The sequence below is a fragment of the Mycena indigotica genome, assembly GCF_014461135.1.
Source record: "Mycena indigotica strain 171206Taipei chromosome Unknown Mind.scaff0012, whole genome shotgun sequence".
Classification (NCBI taxonomy): domain Eukaryota; kingdom Fungi; phylum Basidiomycota; class Agaricomycetes; order Agaricales; family Mycenaceae; genus Mycena; species Mycena indigotica.
Window position 1 is genome coordinate 1,137,971 of NW_023503011.1, and position 25,472 is coordinate 1,163,442.

Consider the following 25,472-nt stretch of genomic DNA (forward strand, 5'->3'; position numbering starts at 1 on the left):
CTGTGCTTGCCCCGGGCCTGCGCCTACATGAGAATCGGGAGTAAGCATGGTTCGGCAATCAGGAAAATTTCCGGTCGATCGCCGGTTGTGACCATTTGATGTGATGATGCTGACGTGGCCAAATTTTCTCTTCCACATTGCTTTTGCATTGCTTCCCCAGGAATTCACTTGCGCGCACGGCTTATGCTTCTTAGTTAACTCATGTCATGTTGTGACACGCCGACGGGAATCAACTCTCATTGAATTCAACCTCCCGCCATCCGTCGTCATCCTCAGACAGCCTCGCACCATCCTCTATCTCTGTCTTCCCTGGAATGTCTCCCGCGGTAAGTCATCGTCTCGTCTGACCATGCCCACTCATTCATTGTCTTATCCGCACAGAATGGCGCGGATTGCGTAACACCTTATCTGCCAGTGCTCGCGCCACCTTTGGACTAGCAGAAGGGTCCTCCGGGCCAGGGTGGCGAAATTAACTTGAAGAAGATGTTTTAGAGGTACGGCATTCCCGAGTGCTTCCAAGACGGCCGTATCATTTCCCCTCAGTACTTAAGCCTCTTGAAGCTTGATGCCTCTCCAGCCTTCCTTTCACTCCGCAATGCCTCCGCCGCACCAGGATCCGGAGACCTCGTCGACGTTCAAGGAGGATAGCGACCTCTCACTAGCGTCAGAACCATTGCGGGCGATTCAGGACCAAGGGACGCAGAAGCAGTCATGGCTGGGGTACCTGTGGGACACGGCGGACCTGGGTCCGCAGGAGCGGCGCCTGCTGTTCAAGGTCGACACGTCCTTGCTGATATTTGCCTCGGTGTGTGTTACGTTATCCTCTTGTGCAAGACAACTGACCTGTGTAGCTGGGTTACTTCCGTTAAGAATCTCGACCAGGTAAGCTTTCGGGTGTCAGGGTCGTCCCGCTTAAACTTCAATGCAGACCAACATCCAGAGCGCTGTGAGTGTCCTGTTTACTTCCGCGCCACACTTCATTATGATCCGTCCCAGTTCTTTGCCGGAATGAAGGAAGACCTGTGAGTTGTTAGACGTATCCTGTGCTTCTCTGAGGTATCTTCAGAAACATGTACGGGAATGAACTGGTCCACGCAACCTCGTTCTGGACAGCGGGGTCCATATTCTATATGTGATTTTATCCATAGACTCACTCTATATGCAGATATGTCATCGGGCAAGTCCCGACCAACATCCTCCTCACTCGTGTCCCGCCACAATACGTCATTCCCACCGTGCGTTGTCGTTTTATTCACCCTCTTCCTTCGGTCCATCCTCACTAATACCAGCTGGAGCTACTTTGGGGAGTGATGACGCTCGCGACTTACTCGGTCAAGTCCGTGAAGTCTTTGTATGCATTGCGTTTCCTGGTGGGCCTCTTTGAGTCAGGCTTCTACCCTGGAATGCACTACATCCTCGCCTCATGGTACACTCCGCGCGAGCTCGGGAAGCGGACAACACTTTTCTGGGCGTCGGGCTCTTTGGGCGGGATGTTTTCTGGGTTTTTGCAGACAGCGGCGTATAAGAACTTGAATGGGGTGCATGGATTGGCTGGTTGGAGGTGCGCTTTCAATTTATATCTTGACATGCATGAAATTGACTAGAAGCGGCGTAGATGGCTGATGATAATTGACGCGATCGTGTGTGTCCACTCCCTGGTCGCCTTGCCTTTCGTGTTCCGCTCAAAGGTGACAGAACGCTGCCGATCGCGTTGTTTGGATATGTATTCCTGCCCAATTTGCCTTGGTCTTCGAAGCCATCGTTACTATTGGACGACCGGGTGCGTCAAACTATGTACTTGGTTGTTCTCTCATCATATCTTATTCATCTTCCAGGAGGTGGAGCTTGCGCGAGCCCGCATGCGAGCAATCGGCCGTACGGAACGCGCGCCCTGGACCCGGGCAAAGGTGTGTCACACTTTTCGAATTACCCTCCATATTCACGCATGCAGTTTCGCCGCATCTTTACGGGATGGAAGATTTACATCCTCCCCATGCTGTTTACGATTGGGTATAACGCCGGCGCACAGTCGCCGCTGCAGTATTGGATGAAGAGCTTCAACATCAAGCCATATCCAGTTCCGGGGCGGCATTGGACGGTGGAGCAGATTCAGCTGTGTAAAAGCTTCTCTATGCCGTCTTCCCGCCGTTTTATTGGCATTTACTAGACCCCCTACCGACGACAGCGGTCTTCGTCGTGACGGCGCTCGTCTTTGCATGGCTGAGTGATGGGCCTCTCAAAGGTGCTTAGTCGATCTGTTCACGGTGGTCGAGCCAAAACTAATGGCACAGGTGCGCGGTGGCCGTTTGTCCTATTCGGAGGCGTCTACGGCCTCATCATGGACATCGTCTGGCTCAAAATGCCGCTCTACACAAATATCAACGGTCATTTTGCCTATTTCTGGCTTATCATGTTGGGGGTGTGTGTTCCTTCTACACAGTTGTTCCATAGTAACACAGTATAGAGTGGCGCGGGGGCCCTCAGCCTGAACTGGGTCAGTGAAATCTGCGGAGAAGACGTAAGCTGCTGGTGTCTCTGCATTCCGCAGATCTGCCAGTGACGGACTTGTAGAACGAATTGCGCGCGATTGCGGTTGCGCTGGGAAACGACCTCGCGTATGTCGTGGCTGCCATCGCACCGAACTTCATCTGGAAGACGGTGGACTTTCCGAGAGCGCTGCGGGGATATCATTGGGCGATTGGCATGCACTCTCTTTCATGTCAGTGCATTTTCTCAGGTTCGCTTGTGGGTGTAATTGCTCTCATTCTTATTATCAGTGTGCTGGGTATGCCTGATCATATTCCTCGTGCGGCGAGAACGGCTACAGAAGGAGCGACGCATACGGGAGGCGGAGAAGGGCACGGTGGAAGAACGAGTCTTGGAATGAGATGGCGAAGCCGTTTAGCCGTGGCTTCGATTTCCATCTTGGCAGCGGAACAGTGAACGGAATAAACTAGGCTGATTCTCCGGGTTTTCGTACATTGCCTCCGACAAGTGGAACCGCAAACTACGTAGTGCGCTTCGTCCCGGATCTGCAGAACTTTAGTTTAAATCTTGGTCCAGAGTCACCACGGAAAGGATAGAACGAGCAAGTAGCCTTGGCAATCCGGCAATCACGCGCTGATGTCACAGTGTCTGCAGTTGCCTCTTGCCCTCATGGGCCCGCCGTTGCCCGATTGCCCAGTATGAATACCGCCTCAGTCTGTTGCACAATTACACGAGGCCCGCCCGATGCATTCGTACCTCGGAGCTCTCGAAGAGCACTCGACGGATGGGAGGTCTTGTGGTAGCGGGAGCAATTACGATTTCTCGGGAGCATTCATGGCTCTTCATTCAGTTGGCGCTGGGTCAAGGCAATATTCCGGTGCGTTTATGAGGGTACAAAGCCTCATCTCGCAAGACTGATTGTTCTGCTAAGCCCCACAATGCTTCCACTCCTCGCCACCCTGCTCTTCTTCGGGCTCGTCCATGGCCTGACCTCTACCCTCCAGCAGGTCACGAACTTTGGCTCAAACCCGACCAATGTCGGCATGTTTGTGTACAAGCCCACGACAGTAGCCTCCAAACCCGCCGTCATCGTTGCGATCCATTATTGCGGCGGAAGTGCGCAGGCATACTTCAACGGGTTCTCGCCCTATGCCCAGCTGGCAGATCAATACGGTTTCATCGTCATCTTCCCCAACTCTCCTAACTCCGGCTCTTGCTGGGACGTGTCGTCGAAGGCGAGTCTGACGCACAACGGAGGAGGGGACAGCAACGCGATTGCAAACATGGTCACCTACGCTATCAACACCTATGGCGCCGACGCAAGCCGCATTTTCGTGACGGGTTCTTCCTCTGGAGGTGTGTTATATGCCTCTGAGTCGTTGGAGCTTAATTGAATTGTCTCCAGCGATGATGACGAACGTCCTGTGTGCAGCCTATCCCAACCTATTCGCGGCTGCAACCGTCTACTCCGGTGTCCCCGCGGGCTGTTTCGTTTCGAGCTCGGGAGGAGTCGATGCTTGGAACTCTTCTTGCGCCAACGGCCAAGTCGTCGACACAGCAACCCAATGGGCTAACGTCGTTCACAACATGTACCCAGGCTACACAGGCTCCTACCCGCCGATCCAGGAGTACCACGGCACCGCCGACAATGTTCTCTTCTATCCCAATCTCGCCGAGGAAGTCAAGCAGTGGACGGGTGTGTTCGGCTACAACGCAAACGCGCCAGTGCAAGTCCTGCAAAACACCCCACTCTCAGGATACACAAAATCAATCTACGGACCCAACCTTCAGGGCATTTCCGGGCAGGGTGTGGGGCATACCGTCCCCATTCAAGGCAATGAAGACTTGAAATGGTTCGGCATCATCCCCGGCGGCGCAGGAGGCTCTGGAGGATCGAGCTCGGCAACAAGCCCGACGGGAGGCTCTACGACGGTTAAGAGTACAACAACTATTTCGAGCACGACGACAACCCCTTCACCTCCAACCGGCTCGCAGGCAGCTCATTGGGCCCAATGTGGTGGGATAGGTTGGACTGGCGCGACATCTTGGTTCGTATCCATTTCAAATTTATTTTCGAATGCTGACAAGGTTTGCAGTGTCGGCCGCTTCGAAAAGCTAAAAGCGCGCGGCCCTTGATCGGGGACGGCGGAGTCTTCGGCCGATAGCCAACGAAGGAAGAACTCTCTTTGACTTTCACCCTCAGAAAGAGATGACGAAAAGCAGAAACATAGCATGTATGCAGAGCACAGAAACGACAAGCAGCTTCGGTCGGATCTAAACCATCCGAGAATGAAACAGAACTAACTATCAGTACAGAGAGCAGAGAATAACAGCTAAATACTTGGGAATGCGCATTCTTAGTCCACAGAAATCACGCCCCGGGCCCAGAGCCCGCGATCCGGCCAAATACGACCGCCTCCAGCAAGGAACTCCCTGCGAGCCGGTTCTGGCCATGGACCCCGCCAATAACCTCGCCCGCGGCCCACAATCCGGGAATCGGCTCTCCACTCTCTGCGGCAAGGACACGCGCGGAGGCATCGACAGACAACCCACCCATAGTCTTTGTGTGGGTAAGTGGGGACAAAAGAGAGCAGAGGGAGAACTCACGTAGTGCACGACAGGCGTGGTGATCGCTACATGCAACGGTTCGTCGGGAGTAAAGGCTGGAGAGTTGAGTGGAGAAAGATAGGACGATATCGAGGACATACCGGCGTCCACGCCACTGCCCAACGGATCCGTCTCTGTCCCAAACTGCGCAAACGTGTCGAGCACGTTATCCAGCGGGACACCAGTGTCGTCGGCGAATGCCTTTGCGTTGTCGTAGCGCTTCATCAGGCCCTTGAAGACATAGAACGCGCCTAACCGGCTCAGCACAACAGACGCCAGCAGAGAGACAGCAACTTACAAGCCTTGGCCATGCCCGCGACCGCCTTCTCCCCCATGACCAGCCTCACCGGCCCACGCTCCTCCTTTTCGACGGTCTGCATCGCAGCAGTGACGACATCGCGTCGCTCGACCTCCTTGATAAACCGTTTCCCGTTCTTGTCCACAAGCATTCCTCCCGCCCCCGCGCAGCCCTTCCGCAGCCAGAAAGCGGGTTGTCGAATCTGGTTTCGCGGGGTCGACAAAGCCCGTGGGGTGTACTTGAACGAGCGATAGGTCGGTGGTGCCCGCTCGGAGGCTGGCGGGGAGGGAATCGGAAGTGGCGAGGGTGATGCCGTCGCCCGTGGCATGTGGGCCGTTGGTGGTTGAAAGAGAAAGCAAGTCGGGTCGGTGTTTGGCGATGAGCGAGTCCGGGGACAGGTCTGCCGCATAACCACTAACCAAGGTCAAGATTTGGAAACAGACAAAAACGAAAACACACGCACCCAGTGGCTAGTATCACGCCCTCGCCCCTCACCACGACTGTCTCACCCGCCATATTCCGGTACTCCACCCCCACAATATGCCCCTCTTCTTCAAGTAGTCTCGTCACCCGTGCATGCGTCACGATCTCGACCTTTTTCTCCTCGCCTAGCCGCTTCATAAGCGCGTCCGTAATTGCGTAGCCCGGCGCTCCGCCTTCTCCCCGATGGGTGCGCGCAATGGAATGTCCCCCGAGCCGCGCGACAACTGAGAGGTCGATGCCAAATGTGTCCGTGAGCCATGAAATGGCAGCGGGGGAGTTGGCGGTGAGGGCGGTGATGAGGTCGGGATGCTGGTGCGGGATGGCAGAGGATAGCGTGTCAGCAGCACTGCAAAAGGTTGGTATCGAGTCAGACAAATAGAATGGAGACACACAAGGCCTCGACGCTGTCGTCAATGCCGAGTGCCTTTTGCGCCGCCGTTTCAGCGCCATTGATGCCGGAGCTGGCCTTGAGGGAGTTGCCTCCAAGGCTGGGACTCGTCAGCGTTGATGAAAAGGGAAGGATAACACAACACACCTCGGCCACTTGTCGAGCAACACCACTCGCCGCCCACGCTCTACTAGCGTATGGGCTGCGCTCAGGCCCGCCAGGCCACCGCCCACGACAATCGTCCGTGCCCCTGCTGTCGCCATTAGCGCAAGCGCCGTCAATGCGTGAGGTAGCGTCGTTGGAGGAAGATGGGAGTATCGTCAGAAGACGCGTGGGAGGCTTTGCGAGCCCTCGGGTCGATCAGGGTGGAATGGTCTGGGCATGGCTGGGCGGCGTGGCCCGTCCGCACGTAACATTGCCAGTGCAGTCGGCGGGCACGGTCTGGAGTAGAAGGCAAAGGGCAAGACGTGATCTCGACTCTTGATCTGGATCCGATTCTGGAGTCGTTTCTGTGACTCGGATGGCCTCACGTTCGACCCCCGGATCTGAAATTTTATCGTTTGCACTTTTTTTTCATTGTCATACATGTACAGACATAGGCACTTGACTTAATAGTTCAGGTGTTTTTGCATAGTGTGGTTAAAGCAGAATCTGAACTTATATATGGGAGCCATATGGGAGACATACTGTAAAAAAGATTAGAGACAACTTGGGCAAAATACAACAAAAATATGGTACAACTTCATATTGACTACAACTACATGTTTGTCAAATACAACTTTACCAATCACATGTACAACTTGTCTAAATACAACTTTCCAATAGGGAGACAACTTGTTTCAAGTTGTTTGAAAGCATATACAACTTTAGGGGGATACAACTTCCTTAGAACCATGTACAACTGCCAGAATGACAACTTTCAACTTTTCATTTGGCCAAAGACAACTACAAATTCTAATAAGACATCTTTGGCTCTAATTCAGGTGTAACTTTTTCATGGGTAAGGCAACTTGAGTCTGGCTGTGACAAGTACAACTAGCCAGTTGGACAACTTTTCCTAAGACAACTTTATTTCTGTATGCAGTTTATTTGAATGCAACCTGGACTTTTTTGGCCAGCCATCACTGATATCATCAGCAGATCAGATAAACACATTAAATATGCTTTGCTCTACCACTGCCTTTATGATCACCGTTGATGGCCGCTGATAGCAAGTGATGGAGTAACTCAAGTTGTACCTTGTCTGAAAAAGTTGTATATAGGCCCAGAAAAGTTGTACCAGAGGCTTTGGCAATATGTATCGTGCAAAGTTGTGATTTACAAAGTTGTTCTAGTCTAGGTTGAAGTTGCACTTGAAAAAGTTGTACCTCAGAAAGAAAGTTGCACTTGAAAAAAGTTAGTTGTATTCAAGAAAGTTGGAGATGTTGCTGGAAAAGTTGTCTGCTTATTATGAGTGATCAGCAGTCAGAAAAGTTGCATTTGCAGAAGTTGAACATGTCTCCAGAAAAGTTGTCATCAAGTATAAACTTGTCACTAGCCAAAGTAAAACATATCGCCAGAAAAGCTGTCTTTGAGGTTGACTTGTACATGCACACAGGGTGAAAAGTTATATCTAATTTGCAAAGTTGTATCTAAAAACTCTAAAAAAGGTGAGTTGTACCTTCAAAAAGTTGTATCCTATGGCGGTTATATGGGGGACATACTGTAAAAAAAGTATTTGATACATGTTTTAAACTGGATACAACTTTTTGAAGGTACAACTCACCTTTTTTAGAGTTTTTAGATACAACTTTGCAAATTGGATACAACTTTTCACCCTGTGTACATGTACAAGTCAACCTCAAAGACAGCTTTTCTGGTGACATGTTTTACTTTGACTGGTGACAAGTTTATACTTGATGACAACTTTTCTGGAGACATGTTCAACTTCTGCAAGTGCAACTTTTCTGACTGCTGATAACTCATAATAAGCAGACAACCTTTCCAGCAACATCTTCAACTTTCTTGAATACAACTTGGTTTTTCATTTTGAGTACAACTTTTTCAAGTGCTACTTCAACCTAGACTGGAACAACTGTAAGGGCAACCCTGGAGACTCCGACGAAAGCCTAGCAGGGGAGGATCCAAAGCGTGAATAAAAGCTACGGGAAATACACGGAGGGACCGACCTAGCAGGGGAGGATCCAAAGAGAAGAAACTCTAAGGGTCCGCCTGCTAGGGCGCCAACTATATACTGGTCGTCCGTAACTGCCGACGTAGAGCGCAGAAGGCCTGAGCGGCGTCGCAGGCTCTGTCCCAAGGTGATCGTTGGGAGGGTCTTGACGGATCGGTGATTGTGCGGGCGAAGGAGGCCGTGGATGATGGTCGGGGTGGGTCGGAGCGTCCGAGGGGGCGCCGGTCGGATGCGCCTCGGATGCGTTCGGAGGGTCCGAAGGAGGCCGAAGCGGGGGTTCCCCTGACATCACCCCCCTTTGAATGCGGCGTCCCGACGCATAATACGGAAGGGCAGCGAGTCGAAGGTTGCTGAGGCGATGTGCCGTGGTTTACCCGGGTATCTCCGATAGAAGTCCGCAATCTTGTCTGGCGCAAAGACACGGTCGAACCGAACCCACGAGTCGTGTGAAGCATCGTAGCCTTTCCACCTGACGAAATAGTTAAGACGCTTATACCTTATCCTGGCATCCAAGATTTCCTCGACTTCCCATTCGGGAACTCCGTCCTCTAGTTCGGGGGCGGTTCGTCGTAGCCGGGTCGTCCGTCGAAGGGGTCGTCCTGAGCGGGTTCGAGCTTAACAACGGGGAAGACGGGGTGGAGCTTGGAGTAACGGGGGGGAGGTCTAGCTTGTAGGCACCTTTGCTAACCTCTGCGAGCACCTTGAACGGTCCAAGGCGCTTGTGGGAGAACTTCTCGGAGGGCCGAGTCGTTCTAATGTCAGAGGCGTCCAACCAAACCTTATCACCAACTTGAATCTTCGGAGCGTCCGAACGTTTCCGATCGTAGTACCGTTTATACTCGTCTTTGGCTTTAACGAGTGCGGCCTTTGCCTCGGAGACGCCGTTAGCTATCCGATCGCGAAACTCGTTTACCGACTCCAACTCTGAGCGGGCGCCTGGCTCGAAACCCATTCGGGGAGCCGGCCAGTGTCCGTCATAAAGGGTACCTGTTGAGTGGAGGAGTGAACGTGGTTGTTATAGGCGAACTCAGCGGCAGGGATAAGCTCGTCCCAGTCGTCTTGTTGGTAGTTGGTGAAGATCCGGATGTACTGCTCGAGCTCTTGGTTAACGCGCTCGGTTTGTCCGTCGGTTTGCGGGTGGTAAGCCGTGGAGGTAGCCGGTTTGACGCCAATTAAGCGCCAGAGTTCGCGTGAAGTCAGCGATGAACTGCGAGCCACGGTCCGAAATGTACTTCTCGGGGTTCCGTGGTGCCTCCAGACGTTCCGATAGTACAAGCGGGCAGCTCCGACCGCGTCTATTGTCGTATGGCACTCAGTGAAGTGGGCGCGCTTTCCGAGGGCGTCGACCACTACCATAACCGCGTCATACCCATGGGCCTCGGGCAGCTCGACAATGAAGTCTACAGTGACAGTGTGCCAACGTTCGGGCGGGACTTCGGTCGGATGGAGCTCTCCATGCGGAAGCCTTCGGAGGGCCTTCGTGCGGCAGCATAAGTCGCAGGTCGCGACGTAGCGTCCGATATGGCGAGACATCTGCGGCCACCAGTAGTTGCGCCGAAACCAACTCTAAGGTCTTGAACCGCCCGGCGTGTCCGGCGACTCGCGTATCGTGGCAGAGCTCGATGATGCGCCTCCTTAGGTCCTTGTCTTTAGGGACTACAACCTTGCCGCGGAAGTACAGGAGGTCGCCGGAGACGGCCCACTCGTCCGAACGTGATGAGCGGGGGCCCCGAACTTGACCTCGGACCTTCAAGAGTTGCCGGGCCGCAAGCGCGACGGGCTCCTCTAGGTCAGGCTCACCGGATAGCGCTTCCTTGATGTCGCGGACAAGTTCAGAGCCAGGCCCAGAGACGGTGACGGCCTCCTCAAGCGAACGTGGAACAGTTCGGGGCGTAAGAGGGTGACATCCGAGTTGTCGCCGGAGATACCGTGGTCGGGCCGGCGAGAGAGAGCATCGGGACGGCCCATCTGGCGACCTGGGGACGTGGTGCAGCGTAAAGTCAAACCTGGAAAGGTACAACGACCATCGGGCTTGCCGACGGTTAAGGTGCTGTGCCTTTCGGAAATACTCCAAATTCTTATGGTCAGTCCAGATCTCGACCGGATGCGCGGCGCCCTCGAGGAAATGCCGATACTCCTCGAGTGCGCGGATGATCGCGAGCATCTCCTTGTCGTGAATCTCGTAGTTGCGCTGGACATCATTTAAGCTTTTGGAATAGAACGCTACAGGGTGCCACTTCCCGTCCGGGGCGGATTGTTGTGAAAGAACCGCCCCCGTCGCATAATCTGAGCTGTCTGCTTCAAGTCGGAAAGGCCGGGAGTCGTCCGGGATCGCTAAGACGGGCTCTGAGACGACCGCGTCTTTGATAGCTTGAAAGGCGGCGGCTTCGGCGTCTCCCCAGGCCCATTTCTGGTCTTTCTTGGTGAGCGCGAAGAGGGGTTGCGCTAGGGCCGAGAAATCCCGAATGAACCTGCGGTAGAAATTAGCAAACCCCAGGAACTGCTGGACGTCCTTCTTGTTCTCGGGCGGAGGCCATGCGGAGACTCCGGCAACCTTAACGGGATCCATTTCGACGTGGTTGTGAGAGATGATAACCCCCAGGTACTCGATTGACGATTTCTCAAGTCGCACTTCTCCTTGCGAAGGTACAGCTTGTGCATTCGGAGTCGCCGAAGGACTTCAGGACGATCTCGCGGTGCTTACGGAGGTCCGAATGCGTGATAAGGATATCGTCGAGGTAGATCATGACGTCTCCTGAGAGAATGAGATCCTGGAAAATGTCATTCATCATCGTTTGGAAAGTCGCGGGGAGTTCGTCAGGCCAAAATACATCACCAAAGGTTCGAACAACCCTCGGTTGGTCCGAAAGGCCGCCTTCCACTCGTCTCCTTCTTTAATCCGGACGTTATTAAAGCCCCAGCGAACGTCGAGTTTGGTGAAGTAACGGGCGCCCTTAAGCCTGTTGATAAGGTCATTAATCAACGGGAGGGGGTACCGGTTCTTAATCGTCATTGCGTTGAGGGCGCGGTAGTCCTGGACAAACCGAAGTCCTCCGTCCTTTTTCTTAACGAAGAAGACGGGGGAAGCCATCGGAGATTTCGAAGGGCGGATACGGCCTGTGGCAAGTCCCTCCTCGATGAACTCGTCAAGTTGCGCTGTTCAAGGGGGAGATCGGATACACCTTGCAATTAGCGGGCTTCGCGTCGGGAACGAGTTCGATAGCGTGGTCCCAAGCCCTCCGCTCTGGTAACGTGTCGAAGGACTCCTTGTCAAAGACGTCTTGGAACTCCTTGGCCCAGTCCGGAATCTCCGAAGGCGGGGGGGCCGAGTTACGGGCGAAGGCCTCTGCAAGGCGTTGGGACACGGTGCTCCCAGCGCGAATCTCCTCGATTGGGCGAAAGGAGGTGTAGAAGATGCGGTCGCCGTCTTCAAGATGCTCGTCGTCGTCAAGGTCTGGTGAGCGCTCCGGAGGGTCCGAAGGAGCTCCGAGTTCGTCGTCGGCATCGTCTGGGCCAGCGATATCGATAGCGCAAACGGTGGGGAAGGCGCCCGCAAGTAAGCGCGATTTAAGGAGTCGGAGGCGGCGAACCTCAGCGCTCGGTCCGTTCCTCGTTGCGGCAGGTGGAGCAGCTTCGGGGGCAGCGGCTCATTTTCACCTCCTTTGTTTCCCAGTTGATCTCGGGGTTATGCTTTTTGAGCCAGGAGTACCCGAGTATCAAGTCCTGTTTCCCAAGGTGGGTTACAGCCAGCTGAACGCGTTCGGAGTGTCCGTTGTATCGTAGGACCAGGTCCGCGATTTGGCGAATAGACCCAGCATCATTGGGGGTGCCATCGACATTGTAGACCGGTATGGGTACTGAGAGATTTCGGACTGGCACGTTGTTTCGGTTGACGTATTCTGTGTCGATAAAGTCCGAAGTGGCTCCGCAGTCGACCAGACCCGAGAGGGAGAGCTTGAGCGCGTTCGCAGTGGACTCAAGTTCAAGGGGGAGGTGCAGCGAGTTAACGCCAGGAGCGGCAGAGATGGTATAACTGCCAGGTAGCTTTTTCTCCCAGGCAAGTCGGCGAATCCAACGGGGGGCTTCGGAGGGGGCAGGGGGTGCGTCTTTCGTTTCAGGCTCGTTGTAAGGCAAGGGAGTTGATTCATCATACAAACAAGTGAAACGATTTATGGACGCGAACGAGGGCACACCAGTCACTCGTCAGGGGACAAAATCCTCTGCCGGAGCCTCCGAATGCGCTTCTGCTAAGGCCGCGGTGTCGGACAACCGCGCAAGTAGCTCTCCCAGCATCTCATCGCCAAGTTGCTGGATCACCTCGTCGAGGATGTCCATATGGCGAACATCGGCGGGGAGCGGACAGTCCCGAGCCAAGTGATTGGGGTCGCCGCATCTGAAGCAGGCTCGACGAGGGGCGCCCGAGCCCTAGTACGATCCAACTCCATAGGGACGGGAGCCGGAGGTACCGGGACGGGGCGCGGGCCGCGGGTGGCGCAGGTGCGGCCACCGGGCGGATGGGGAACGGAGTTGCCGAACGAGTGATGGGGAAGGCGCCGCGGAGCTCCCGGCGGTCCGCGGGGTAGCCGTTCCCTTAATGAGCTTCGCTCGCACCAGGGCTTCATATTGTCGGAAAGCCCGGAGTGCGCCAGCCCAGATAGTCACGGAGGTCTGGGGGGTCGTTCGAAGACGTGATGCCGTTGTTGATCAGGGGATCAAGTCCGTGGCGGTACTTGGTCACCTTAACCAACGCGTCTTCGAATCCGGCGAGGTCCATTAGGTCCTCGAAGTCGTCGGTGTATCTGTAGACATCCCGCGTTCCCATGTGATAACCCGCGCTCTCCAACTTGGCAAGCGCAAGGTCCTGCTCGTTCTCCTCAACGAACCGAAGGCGAAACTCGGAGAGGAATAGGTTCCACCGAGGGAAGGGGAAGGGGGTTTTGCTCCCATGACGCTCTGCCCACTGCTGAGCAGGTCCCTCCGCCATATAGGACATGGCGTAGCGGACGGGCCTTTTCCTTCGCTCGGCTCTCCGTTGACCACGAAGGCCTCCGGGGCAAGCCGGCGTAAGTCTTGACCGCGTATAGGAAGGCGCGGCCGCGTTTGCGATCCCCGTTAAACGCAAACGGAGGGTTTGGTCGTAAGACCAGTTTTGAGGCGACAGTAATATCACCAAATAACGCATCCCGTCGGGGGCATTCGGAGATGCCAGGGGCGGTTCGGGAGCTGCCGAAGGTGGTGCGGCAGCGGAAGCCTGGGAAGCAAGGTGGGTGAGGATATTGGTGAGGTTGTCTAGTTTCGCCTCAAGTGCGTCCATGCGCGTCAGCGTCCGGAGCAGCTCCGGTGGACATAGCGGGCGTAAAGACGACAAGAGCAGAGGAGGAGGGGTCAAGTGGCAGGGGCGGTGACGAGGGGGGTACGGACTCGTACTCCGAGCCTGAATCAGCGCCAAACCTGGCAATCTTGACCGGTTAATCCCGTAGAGAGTTTCTTCTGCTGTAAGGGCAACCCTGGAGACTCCGACGAAAGCCTAGCAGGGGAGGATCCAAAGCGTGAATAAAAGCTACGGGAAATACACGGAGGGACCGACCTAGCAGGGGAGGATCCAAAGAGAAGAAACTCTAAGGGTCCGTCTGCTAGGGCGCCAACTATATACTGGTCGTCCGTAACTGCCGACGTAGAGCGCAGAAGGCCTGAGCGGCGTCGCAGGCTCTGTCCCAAGGTGATCGTTGGGAGGGTCTTGACGGATCGGTGATTGTGCGGGCGAAGGAGGCCGTGGGACGATGGTCGGGGTGGGTCGGAGCGTCCGAGGGGGGCGCCGGTCGGATGCGCCTCGGATGCGTTCGGAGGGTCCGAAGGAGGCCGAAGCGGGGGTTCCCCTGACAACAACTTTGTAAATCACAACTTCGCAAGATACATGTTGCCAAAGCCTCTGGTACAACTTTTCTGGGCCTACATACAACTTTTTCAGACAAGGTACAACTTCAGTTACTGCATCACTTGCCATCAGCGGCCATCAAAGGTGATCATAAAGGCAGTGGTAGAGCAAAGCATGTTTAATGTGTTTATCTGATCCGCTGATGATATCAGTGATGGCTGGCCAAAAAAGTTCAGATTGCATTCAAATAAACTGCATACAGAAATAAAGTTGTCCTAGGAAAAGTTGTCCAACTGGCTAGTTGTATGCCCAAAAAGTTGTACTCAGGAAAAGTTGCATTTTGGAAAGTTGTAGATAATGACAGGTTGTCTTTGCCCAAGTTGGACTTGTCACAGCCAGACTCAAGTTGCCCCACCCAGGAAAAAGTTGTACCTGAATTAGGGCCAAAGATGTCTTATTAAAAGTTGTAGTTGTCTTTGGCCAAATGTAAAGTTGTTTCTGGACAAGTTGTGATTCTGGCAGTTGTACATGCTTCCAAAAAAGTTGTATCCCCCAAAGTTGTACATGCTCTCAAAAAAGTTGTCTCATGTTGGAAAGTTGTACTCAGACAAGTTGTACATGTTATTGGTGAAGTTGTATCTGACAAACATGTAGTTGTAGTTGATATAGAGTTGTATCATATTTTTAGCTGTATTTTACCTAAGTTGTCTCTAATCTTTTTTTACAGTATGTCTCCCATACGGTTAAAGTGGGGAAGTATTAATTTTACACACACTTTGTGAGAATTTCAGTTTTCCACAACATTTTGAACAAAACACTGTTTTCCACAGCTTTATTTCCCAAAATTGTCAGAAAGTTGCAGATCACACCCATTCCCCAAATCCGCAAAATATTTTTCCAAAGTACATATTTTCTGCAATATTTATTTCTTACAACACTTTTCGCAACTTTACCTCAGTACCACATTTTCCTCCGGAACTCCCCCGACAACTCGGGTGGTGCTGTCAGCTCTGACCCGCTGGCGATGAGAGGTAGCGTACAAATTAGATCAGATTCAGCACCTAAAAAAACCCCTACTGACAAATTTTCAGAATTTTCCCACGAGAAATCATGTACGGCGAATATGTTGGACCATTTCAACAACAATATTGTGTACCTCAGTGAGCTTCTGGGCCACTATATTAATTACATACATGAAAGAAACTATTACTTATTGACTCCTGCCTTGTCTATCTCAGCCAATATACTTGAACTGGAGCAGCATTTGGGGGTATTGGATCTATAGGCTGTATTTCTGTAGGTATTGCTTCAGATTGCGTTCTAGAGCTCTGGTTTCTGAGTCCTGAAATATTTCTGCCTTTACCTGGACCTTTTTTATGAGGAGGCATGGTGGGGAAGGGCAAGGAGAAAGCCTGAGAGACCCCCAAGACAACTGAAATAGTTGGCTGGGCTTATCTAGCTAATCTGGGAAAGAACCCGGGTATGAGATAGAAGCTAGGTCACAAGATCTTGGCTACATCACTTGGCTGATTTCTGGCTCAATGGAATCTTTTACGAATGGTGCCGTTGGAAAGAGCGGAAAATTCCCTTTCAAACGGTACCGGTCACGTGCCCGTAGCGTGAGAAACGCGGTACGGCGAAGCAATTTACATTACCTTACCTAAAACTTGAACTTTTTGAACTTTTGACAGTGTCTAAAATCAAGAATATATTCTTATTGTCCTTTTATGCAGTAATATAAATAATTTTACGAGTAGTATTGGAGCTATAAAAGTTGTTGAGTTTGATTGTCCGCAACTGTATACTCACCGCCTCTATCCCACTGGTACCATGTCCATGACCATGGCTCTGCCGACTTGCTGGCCGTTCGGGCTCCATTGTGAACATCGTATTTGGTGGCGCCCCTCTGATGTGCGGGGTCCGTGGGGCAGGCTGTGAATGGGCCTGGTATGTAGTGGCCCTTGAAAGGACAACGACTTGACGGTGAACCCTGCAGCGGCGGAGGCACTTCGTGTATGTCCGGACCCCGGACCGGTGCCAAATTGGGGGGGACATTGACGACGCTGGGCATGGTGGCGGGAACTTGAAGCAGATACTTGGTCGGAATGACTGGTATTCAAGATAGAAAAATGTTGCGGGAAAAAATGTTCTTTGAAAATGTTTTGCAGATTTTAGAAATGGCTGGGATCCGCAACTATTTGTCAAGTTTAGAGAATAAAGTTGCAGAAAATGGTTTTTTGCCCAAAAAGTTGCGGAAAAGTAAAATTTTCACAAAGTGTATGGAAATTTAATACTTCCCCACTTTGACCGCCATAGTATCCAGTTTAAAACATGTATCAAATACTTTTTTTACAGTATGTCCCCCATACTTATAGATAGTCAAGTTAGATATACTTAACAAAAATTATGGTCATTTGAAACTTGAAAGAGAACTTGACTTTATACTGCTTTAGTCAGTGTAAAAACTGGAAGACTAGAATCATTAGATACTATATTATAAGCTGAGATTAAAAGGTGCCATATTATCCTCAACAATAATGCCTGGCATATCATATCTTTAAGGTTTGGCCAATGATAATGTTGACAGACTTTATACTAAAGAATACAACTTGAAAGAGAATATTCTTGACATCACGCCGCGCATATGACAGTGCATGGCCACAAGCAAAATTGAATCTCGTTCGTCGACCACCCCCTTACGGCACCGACATAACACGCGGACGGCTGGGCATATCCGCCTCCTTGCACTGCTCCTTCACCCACCGCGAATAATACTATCGGAATCGATACATTAGTCCAGGCATACTGATTTTCCGATTGAAGACTCACCAGACTACCCGAGTTTACCTCCCCCATTCCCGTGGCCCCGCTCGTGTGATTCCCGCCCGTGGTATGCCGCCGGTCATGCGTGCCAAGTATCCCCGACGCGATGCGCAGACCCATGCTCCGACTGAGGTCAAGTTCCTGTGCGGCGGAACCCGGGGAGGATGCTCGGAACGGTATTCCCACGAGAAAGTTCCCCAGCAACGTCAGCGCGTACACGCGTCCCTGGCACGAGTAGAAGAAGCTGAACGCTGTCATACATCAGCCATAGCGATTGTTGAGCATGTACCATGGGAGAACCAACCGGGGTTCCGTGTGAGCAGCAAGCCCGTCATCAGAAGCGTGTTTGTCGCGACGAGCAGACCGGAGCTGATCACAAGCAGGAAGAATCTACGGGCTAGGCTGTGGGTACGGGGTCACTAATCCCGAGGAACAGCAACAAATAACAGTGCCCACCTGAACCGAGAATCTAGTAGATGTGCGGAGCCCATGAGCTTCCAGACTTTGAATGCGAGACACCCGGCGATGGCAAGGTCCGTGGAGGCACAAGTGACGGAGGATGCACTAAAACAACGTGAATGGGCGGAAAATGGTATAGACACAAGTCACCTTGCAACTCGCAAAGCCATGGATGAGCGGACTAGCATCAGACTGCCGGATACCAGTGCAAGTGAAAGCTGTGTGAGGGGAATCAACGGAGAGCCCGACCGAGATAGGCCACATACATGTCCGACTATTAATGTCCCAAGGACAAGAAGTAAAAACAGATTGTGTGTCCTGGCGCCAGATCATCTACGAACAGCACAAGCGGTGAAAAAACGCACAGGGTATAGAATACATAGCACATCACGATTTCCTCCGCCGTTGCCGTCGCATACGTCATGAACACCGAGATGGCATTCGGCACGAGCTGAGCGTCCTCCGAGAGCCCCATTATGCGGAAGCACACGTGTACACAAACGTCCAGTGTGCACACAGTGTCAAAGAGCAGCATCGCACTCACCGCCGCGCGGTAGAACGGGCGGGTCGGCCGCTTCCGGAAATACCCGACGACGAGGACGACCTCGAGGGTATAGAGGCCGACGTTGACCCACGAAGCCGCCAGCTGGAGCCTGCGGTCATGACCTCACTGAGAGCTGCGAGACAGGAGGGACAGAGCACGCACACTTCTGCCAGGAGCGGGTCGACATTCATGGCGGCCGAGAAGGGGTGCACACGCGCGGAAGCGACCCCTTCTTAAACGCTTAAAACCCGGGAAGTTGCGGGGTAATAGACTTTCTCCGCCCCGCATCGCTCTTCCCTCACCCAGTTGATGAAGGTACCCTTTACAGCTGCCCTGATATGGGCACACGCTGTCGGAGTGCGAACCTAACGAAAAACTCGTCTAGGATGGATTGGCACATGCAATCACAGCAGAAGCCCGCGAGCTTGAAACGTATCCCGAATAGAGACATTCTTGGAGCGCGAGCCAAGAGTACCCGAGACGGGAGCTGCGAAGGTCTATGAGTATAGCCATACACGCGGTGGGATGCATAACGCCGATTCGCACCTGGAGACAGCGCTGCCGCCGGCGAAATGCTCGGTGACAGTAGCAGGTGCACTTCTTCACTTCCCGTGAACAACATCTGCCGGTTAGGGCAGATCCCAGGTGAAAAATTGGCCGAGATGTGGTGGTCGTGAGGAGAAAAGGTGAATGACAAATTCCATCACGTCATGGCTTCCATGTCATGCAATTCACAGATCGTAGAATTGTCCACTGTGCGCAGTAAGTATTACTTTCATATTGGCATTCACAGCTAGCCAGGAGTATTCACATATCACTCCAGGCATTTGTCTGTGCAGCGTCAGAGAGAAGATCTAGGTAACGTCGTCATCAAGCAGTGCACGGACCATCAACAAAGGCACGTGTCAAGCTGTGCAGAATATGCAATGCAATAGAAAATTTTTTCACTTGGTGGTTGCATTGCTGTAGTGTGAAAAAGTCATTGTAACTGTGTGGGCCTTAGCTAGTCAGTCACTAGGCTGTTTCCACAATTTTTTTTTTTTGAAAAGTTTGCTAAAAATTTTGAAAAATTTTAATGAATTTGTTCTGGGTCAAAATTTGAACTTTTTCGCCAACTTTTGCTTCAAAAATCTCAGAAAAATAACTTGAAGTTTGTTACCCAATGATTACTGTGAAAAAAAGCCAGACTATATATAGTGAAAAAACTAGGACAATAATTTCAAGTTTTTGCAAAGTTTTTGCCAAGAAAAAAAACCGAAGGAAAAAAATCAAGGTGTATTTCAATATTTTTGCTGGTGAAATTTTTTGATCCGGAAGAATTCTTGCACAAATGGTCAGTTTTTCCGGAATTTTTACAAGTAAAACTCCAAGTTTTTTCTCCAACATTTTGCACGCAAGTTTCTCAAAAAAAAAGTTCATATTTTGACCCAGAAAAAATTCAAAACAGCCCTGTGAGTCCATGGGGAGAACTTTTTAACCTACAGCCTTATAACAAGAAAATTCATTCAATTATTATCATTGTATTACTAAAACGAGGAGTCACAGATGAATCCACTGTGACTCCTCTACACTGAACCGCCATTCAAGACATGTTCCGAGCAAAATAGTGTGTTGGTCTGTCCTGTCTGGGGGTGTGCCAAAGCTGTTAACATTCTGCCCATTGTCATACTAAAGATTCGTTTTGTGGTTGTTCTTAAGTGTACTATAGGAAAGCGCCAATATGATGCCCAGAACCGTTTATACTCGTTTGGATCAGGAACTAACTGCCTTAAACCCAAGGAGTCATCTCAAGTCAGGACTAACTGCCTTAAACTCTCGACCGCCAACCAAAACCAAGTGTACACCAACCGAAACTCTTTTATACGGTAACCGGAACCCTCAACTCTTCAATCACAACACCTTTTTACTAAATGAAAGAGCTAGCAAGATGATATTGACGAGCTAGATCCCCAGATGCACCTAGTAATGCGGGGCAATCCATGAATCGCTCAAATACAGGACAGAGATATAAATACTAAACAGAAAATGATAAGATCAGGTAAATCGCCACAACAGAATGATGGTCCATGTGCATAATTTGTAAGGTATCATTTTGCCATGAGGCCCAGAGTTGAAAATCCAGGTCTAGATGACCAGTAATGTGTGTTTGATGTCAATGACCTTTGTAAATCCTCTTTTCTTGCGACTGTCTATGTGTTTTTATGAACGGTCCACTAACTGTTGTTGTTATCATCATGTTGCTCCACCTCCTAGCTTTCCATCGATACTCATAACTTGAGGCTAACCGCCAGACACCGTTAGGCAACTCCTCTAACAAGATAATCGCAATCTATTGTCGAGTTGTTTGGTTGGACGGTTACGGTTTACGGTCGCCGCAATCTGCAGCCAAGCCCTCGTTTTCACTGAGTCATGTTTCCTGTTTAACCGCACCTCCACATGTCCTTGTCCTTGCATAAGCTCCGAAACCGCATTCCAATACTGTTGTAAGGGCAACCCCGGAGGCCTGAGATCAAGGTCCTAGCAGGGGAGGATCCAAAGGGTGAACATTAGTAAGCGAATACAAATGAAGCTGACCTAGCAGGGGAGGATCCAAAGAGAAGAAACTCTGAGGGTCCGCCTGCTAGGTAGCTGACTATATACTGCTTGTCCGTAGCTGCCGCTGTCGGGCACAGAAGGCTTGGGCGGCGTCGCAGGCGAGGTCCCAGGGCGACCGTCGGGAGGGCGTTGACGGATTGGTGATTGTGCGGGCGAGATGGAGGGCCGGACCGGAGTCGGAACCGGAATCGGACCGGAATCGGGCGCGTCTCCGGGCCGAAAGGGAGGTTCCCCTGACATCACCCCCCCCCCTTTGAATGCAGCGTCTCGACACGTAGACCGGAACAGAATCGAGTCGAAGGTCGCGGATGTGATGTGTCGTGGCTTGCCAGGGTACTTACGATAGAACTCCGCAATTCAGCTCATTCACTCAGGAATACTAATAAAAACATGGCTACTGGTGAAGGGCTGTACTCATAAAACCTTAAGGGTCACAAATGTCACACTTTTAAAAAAACCATTTTATTCATTTTTGGGTGTTAGATCATGGTATTAATGATGGAATTGATGGCATCAAGATAAAGTGATCAATGTGGAACGATTTTTGATGGACATCAGTACCATTGATGGCTATGTCAGGATACATCAATTTTCGCCTCATTAGGATGTATACCTTTGCCCTAGATCACAGGCCTACCCAGATGTTTATCCGGGTCTTCGGCCTGAAAGAATAGTGATTTGCCTTTCCATATCTGGTAATAGCTTAGTCATAGCTGTCAAACTCATTGAGATATTCACAATTGATTGAATGTCACATTTTTTGTCACAGTACTCCGGCCATGGCTGGCATGAGCTCCCCCAGGTTTTATGAGTACAGCCCTTCACCAGTAGCCACAGTTTTATTAGTAAAACTGAGTGCACATCCTGCGCAATTTTCTCCGGGGCGAAGACGCGGTCGAAGCGGACCCACTGGTCGTGCGATGCGTCGTAGCCTTTCCATCTGACGAAGTAGTTCAGCCGTTTATACCTCACCCTTGCGTCCAAGATTTCCTCTACTTCCCACTCCGGGACTCCGTCCTCGAGGTCCGGAGGGGGCTGGTCGTAGCCGGGGCGTCCGTCGAAGGGGTCGTCCTGTGCGAGCTCGAGCTTGACGACGGGGAAGACCGGGTGGAGCTTCGAGTAGCGCGGAGGGAGGTCGAGCTTGTAGGCACCTTTGCTGATCTCCGCGACTATCTTGAACGGTCCGAGGCGGCGATGGGAGAACTTTTCCGAGGGGCGAGTCGTCCTGATGTCAGAGGCATCCAGCCAAACACAGTCGCCAACATTAAACTCCGGAGACGGGGTGCGTCTCCGGTCGTAGTAGCGCTTGTACTCCTCTTTGGCTTTAGTGAGCGCGGCCTTGGCTTCGGCGACACCAGTGGCAATCCGGTCGCGGAACTCGTTCACCGACTCCATGGCGGAACGGACTCCGGGTTCGAAGCCCATGCGCGGTAGCCGTCCCGTGTCCGTCATGAAGGGGACTTGTTGCGTGGAGGAGTGAACGTGGTTGTTGTAGGCGAACTCCGCGGCCGGAATCAGCTCATCCCAGTCGTCCTGCTGATAGTTGGTAAAGATCCGCAAGTACTGCTCCAACTCCTGGTTGACGCGCTCTGTCTGACCGTTTGTCTGCGGGTGGTACGCGGTGGACGTGGCAGGCTTGATGCCGATTAGACGCCAGAGTTCTCGGGTGAAGTCCGCGATGAACTGCGAGCCGCGGTCGGAGACGTACTTCTCCGGAGTCCCGTGATGGCGCCAGACATTCCGGTAGTAGAGGCGAGCCGCCCCTACTGCGTCGACCGTGGTGTGACACTCCGAGAAGTGGGCACGCTTCCCAAGGGTGTCGACGACGACCATGATCGCATCGTACGCCCGGTGGCTCCGGTCATGCCACCCGCGGCCCGCGCCCCCGCTCCGGCGCCTCCAGCTCCCGTCCCTATGGAGTTGGATCGCACCAGGGCTCGGGGTGCCCCTCGCCGCGCCTGCTTCAGGTGCGGCGACCCAAACCATCTCGCCCAGGATTGCCCCCTCCCCGCCGATGTCCGCTCGATGGACATCCTCGACGAGGTGATCCAACAACTCGGTGACGAGATGTTAGCGGAGTTGATCGCCCGCTCCACGGACACAGCTGCCCTGCCGGAGACGACAGCGGAGTCGATGGCCGGAGAGGATTTTATCCCCCGCGACGAGTGACTGGTGTGCCCTCGTTCCGCGTCTATAAATCGTTTTGCCTCTTTGTATGATGAATGCAGTTCCTTGCCCTACAATGAGCTCGAAACAAAAGACACACCCTCTCCTGCCCCCACCTCGACTCCGTCTCCGACTCCACCCGCGACTCCGGTCATCGTCCTCCGCCGCCTTACTGCCTGAGAAAAGAAGCTGCCCAAGCAGTACACTGTTGCCGCTGCCCCTGGGGCGAACTCCCTCCCTGACAACTGTCAGGGATTGATCCGTTCGAAGCCTGGTTGAACCTTCATTGGAGCGTTCTGAGTTTGAGTCCTAACGCGCACCAAACCGAATATGCCTTTTTGGTTTACACTCCCTTTTGGTATATATAAAGGATTGGATAGATCCTCTATGTTTGCTTGGGCTCTGATGTTGTTTTGGTTGTTCTAAGAATCATTCTAAACGGCCAGTTGCTATCAACAATGGTTGAGTCGAAACGTCTCCTTGCAGGAATCTCCCTAACCAGCCATTCGGGACTCATGCCAGTTCTTAGACGTGCACTGTACCCATAAAATGAACAAAAACAGTGGTTTTCTGTGTGTTTTCCAAAATGCGGCTTATCATCTAGTGATGGCCAAGTCCGGTTCGGTCCAGTTCTTGGCCCTTTTTGGCCGAACGCCAAACCGCCGGTTCGGTTCAAAATGGGATTTTGCCGAACACGAACGCCGAACACCGGTTCGAACCGGTCCCGAACCGGCGTTTTTGGGGCGAAAACGGCCGAACCTGGCCGAACCGAGGGCCAGGTTCGGTTCGGAAATGGCCTTGGCCGAACCTGAACACCGAACGCACGTTCAGTCCGGTCCGGTTCAGGTTCGAACCGAAATTCCGAACCGGACCTGGCCATCACTATTATCATCAGGCCCAATAGAGTACACTGTACTCTATTACTTACATCTATTGTACCACTTATCTCTGTGCAAGGAGGCATCACTGACTTAAACAACCCAATTTGTACACAAGGGACTGCTTTAATAGGCCCTTCAGTTTGATTCGACCCCACTTGCTTTGCTTGTGGGCCTGACAACTCATCTGTTCTGTTCCAGGCATGTGTTTCTCAGGAGGAGCCTTGTATGGCTGGACCCAAAGCCTGACAAAAACCTCCCCTTCAGCCCCCTAGAATGTTCAATTTGGCCACAGGCTGAACTTTATGTGATCTATTAATTTTGAAAATCTGCCTAATTTGGACACGTCGAGATCAAAAAGAATGTGCTGTGACCTGTGACCCGTCAAAATATTTTGGCCAAAAAATCTGATATGACCATGACCAGCAGAATTGAATAAAATGGGTCAGGTTACCTTAAGAAAAGATTTCATAAGAGAAAGCTCCAGAGGCAGAATAGGGGAGACTGGATTATTCCTGTTCATGTGGATTACCTATTGTCAGGCTTTAGGTCAGGCCATGGAAGGCTCCTCATATTATATATCCAGAATGGAACCACCTGTTTATCCCACTTACCTGCTTCAAACCAAGGTGACAGGATAGTGATAGCCAGGTTTGGTTTGGTTTTTGGTTCGGGCTTTTTTGGCCTAAAAAGGCAGGTTCAGGGCTGGTTCGAACCGGGGTTTGGCATTCAAGTTTACTGAATCCGGGTTTTGAACTGAACCGGTGGTCCAGGTTCAGCCGAAATGGGCCAAAAACTGGGCCGAAGTGGACTTGGCCATCACTCACCATCACTTCAGAGGAATGGTATTAGAGATCTCCAAAGCAATGTGTGCTGCAACACTCTTTGTGTTTTGGAAGCATTCATATAGGTGTTTGTGTTGGGTGTTGCAGAAATAAGTAGGGAAGCAGAAGTCGAATAGCTGAATAGAGAAGCGATGTTTGATGTAATGACAATTTGATTGTAAAAATCTAGTCAAACCCTGGGTTCAAGAAACCTTTTTCTTCACCATTTAAACCTTTTATTTTGGCCCTGGTTGATAAGATAAGACAAGGAGGAGATAAGATGGACGATAAGATGGTGATTGGATCATCAGATGTCGATGCTGATGTTGATTGACAGCATGGAGTTGGCATGAGGCAAACAGCACGTAAAGGCATGGCTTAATGTCATTGCCTCTCGTATTACTACGGTATTAGGCATGGTAAACACATGGTAGTAGTGTATATAAGTAGAGTAGATTTTGTCTTGTACCCCAGTCTTTGAATTGCATCATCTTGGCATGGTAAACACATGGTAGTAGTGTATATAAGTAGAGTAGATTTCGTCTTGTACCCCAGTCTTTGAATTGGGTAAGGGTATGAGTAATGCCCCGGATACCCATGGGTTTACCCATGCAGTTGCCTAAGATTCTTTATAATATCCTTTTACGGTGCTTCTTGCTTGCCTTCGCTGGCCAACTGGCATCCTCTGAATTGGTGTTGTTTGTGACAAGCCCAGCATAAAAGACATGTTTGACACATGTTACATCCCTTTCATCTTTCTCTTTGTCTGTTTTTCTATATATACACATAGACACCTTTGCTTTCATATTGCCCTCCTCCTCTACCTACTCACATAGCTTGTTAGACATTCTTCTTCACTTGCAGCTTCCCTG

The 25,472-nt window shown here is 51.6% G+C and overlaps 3 protein-coding genes across 3 annotated transcripts; 1 reads left to right on the forward strand and 2 right to left on the reverse strand.

Moving 5' to 3' along the window:
• Positions 1-595: 595 nt before the first annotated feature.
• MIND_01233200 (MFS general substrate transporter) lies at positions 596-2,887 on the forward strand (the record flags this gene model as incomplete). Its single annotated transcript, XM_037368830.1, has 16 exons — positions 596-807; positions 852-882; positions 929-946; positions 997-1,022; positions 1,067-1,117; positions 1,166-1,235; positions 1,290-1,561; positions 1,616-1,642; positions 1,696-1,780; positions 1,836-1,907; positions 1,952-2,117; positions 2,168-2,242; positions 2,292-2,419; positions 2,465-2,518; positions 2,572-2,719; positions 2,778-2,887. The coding sequence occupies 16 exons, from the start codon at positions 596-598 to the stop codon at positions 2,885-2,887; spliced, it is 1,545 nt and encodes a 514-aa protein (XP_037214798.1).
• A 1,971-nt stretch (positions 2,888-4,858) lies between these two features.
• MIND_01233400 (Flavocytochrome C) lies at positions 4,859-6,526 on the reverse strand (the record flags this gene model as incomplete). Its single annotated transcript, XM_037368831.1, has 7 exons — positions 4,859-5,047; positions 5,095-5,345; positions 5,393-5,594; positions 5,632-5,806; positions 5,856-6,221; positions 6,268-6,363; positions 6,411-6,526. 7 exons carry the CDS (start codon positions 6,524-6,526, stop codon positions 4,859-4,861), a joined length of 1,395 nt encoding a protein of 464 aa, XP_037214799.1.
• Positions 6,527-17,007: 10,481 nt separating this feature from the next.
• On the reverse strand, positions 17,008-18,328 carry MIND_01233500 (uncharacterized protein; the record flags this gene model as incomplete). Its single annotated transcript, XM_037368832.1, has 8 exons — positions 17,008-17,085; positions 17,141-17,385; positions 17,439-17,536; positions 17,591-17,698; positions 17,744-17,811; positions 17,860-17,911; positions 17,959-18,246; positions 18,300-18,328. The coding sequence occupies 8 exons, from the start codon at positions 18,326-18,328 to the stop codon at positions 17,008-17,010; spliced, it is 966 nt and encodes a 321-aa protein (XP_037214800.1).
• Positions 18,329-25,472: the final 7,144 nt, after the last annotated feature.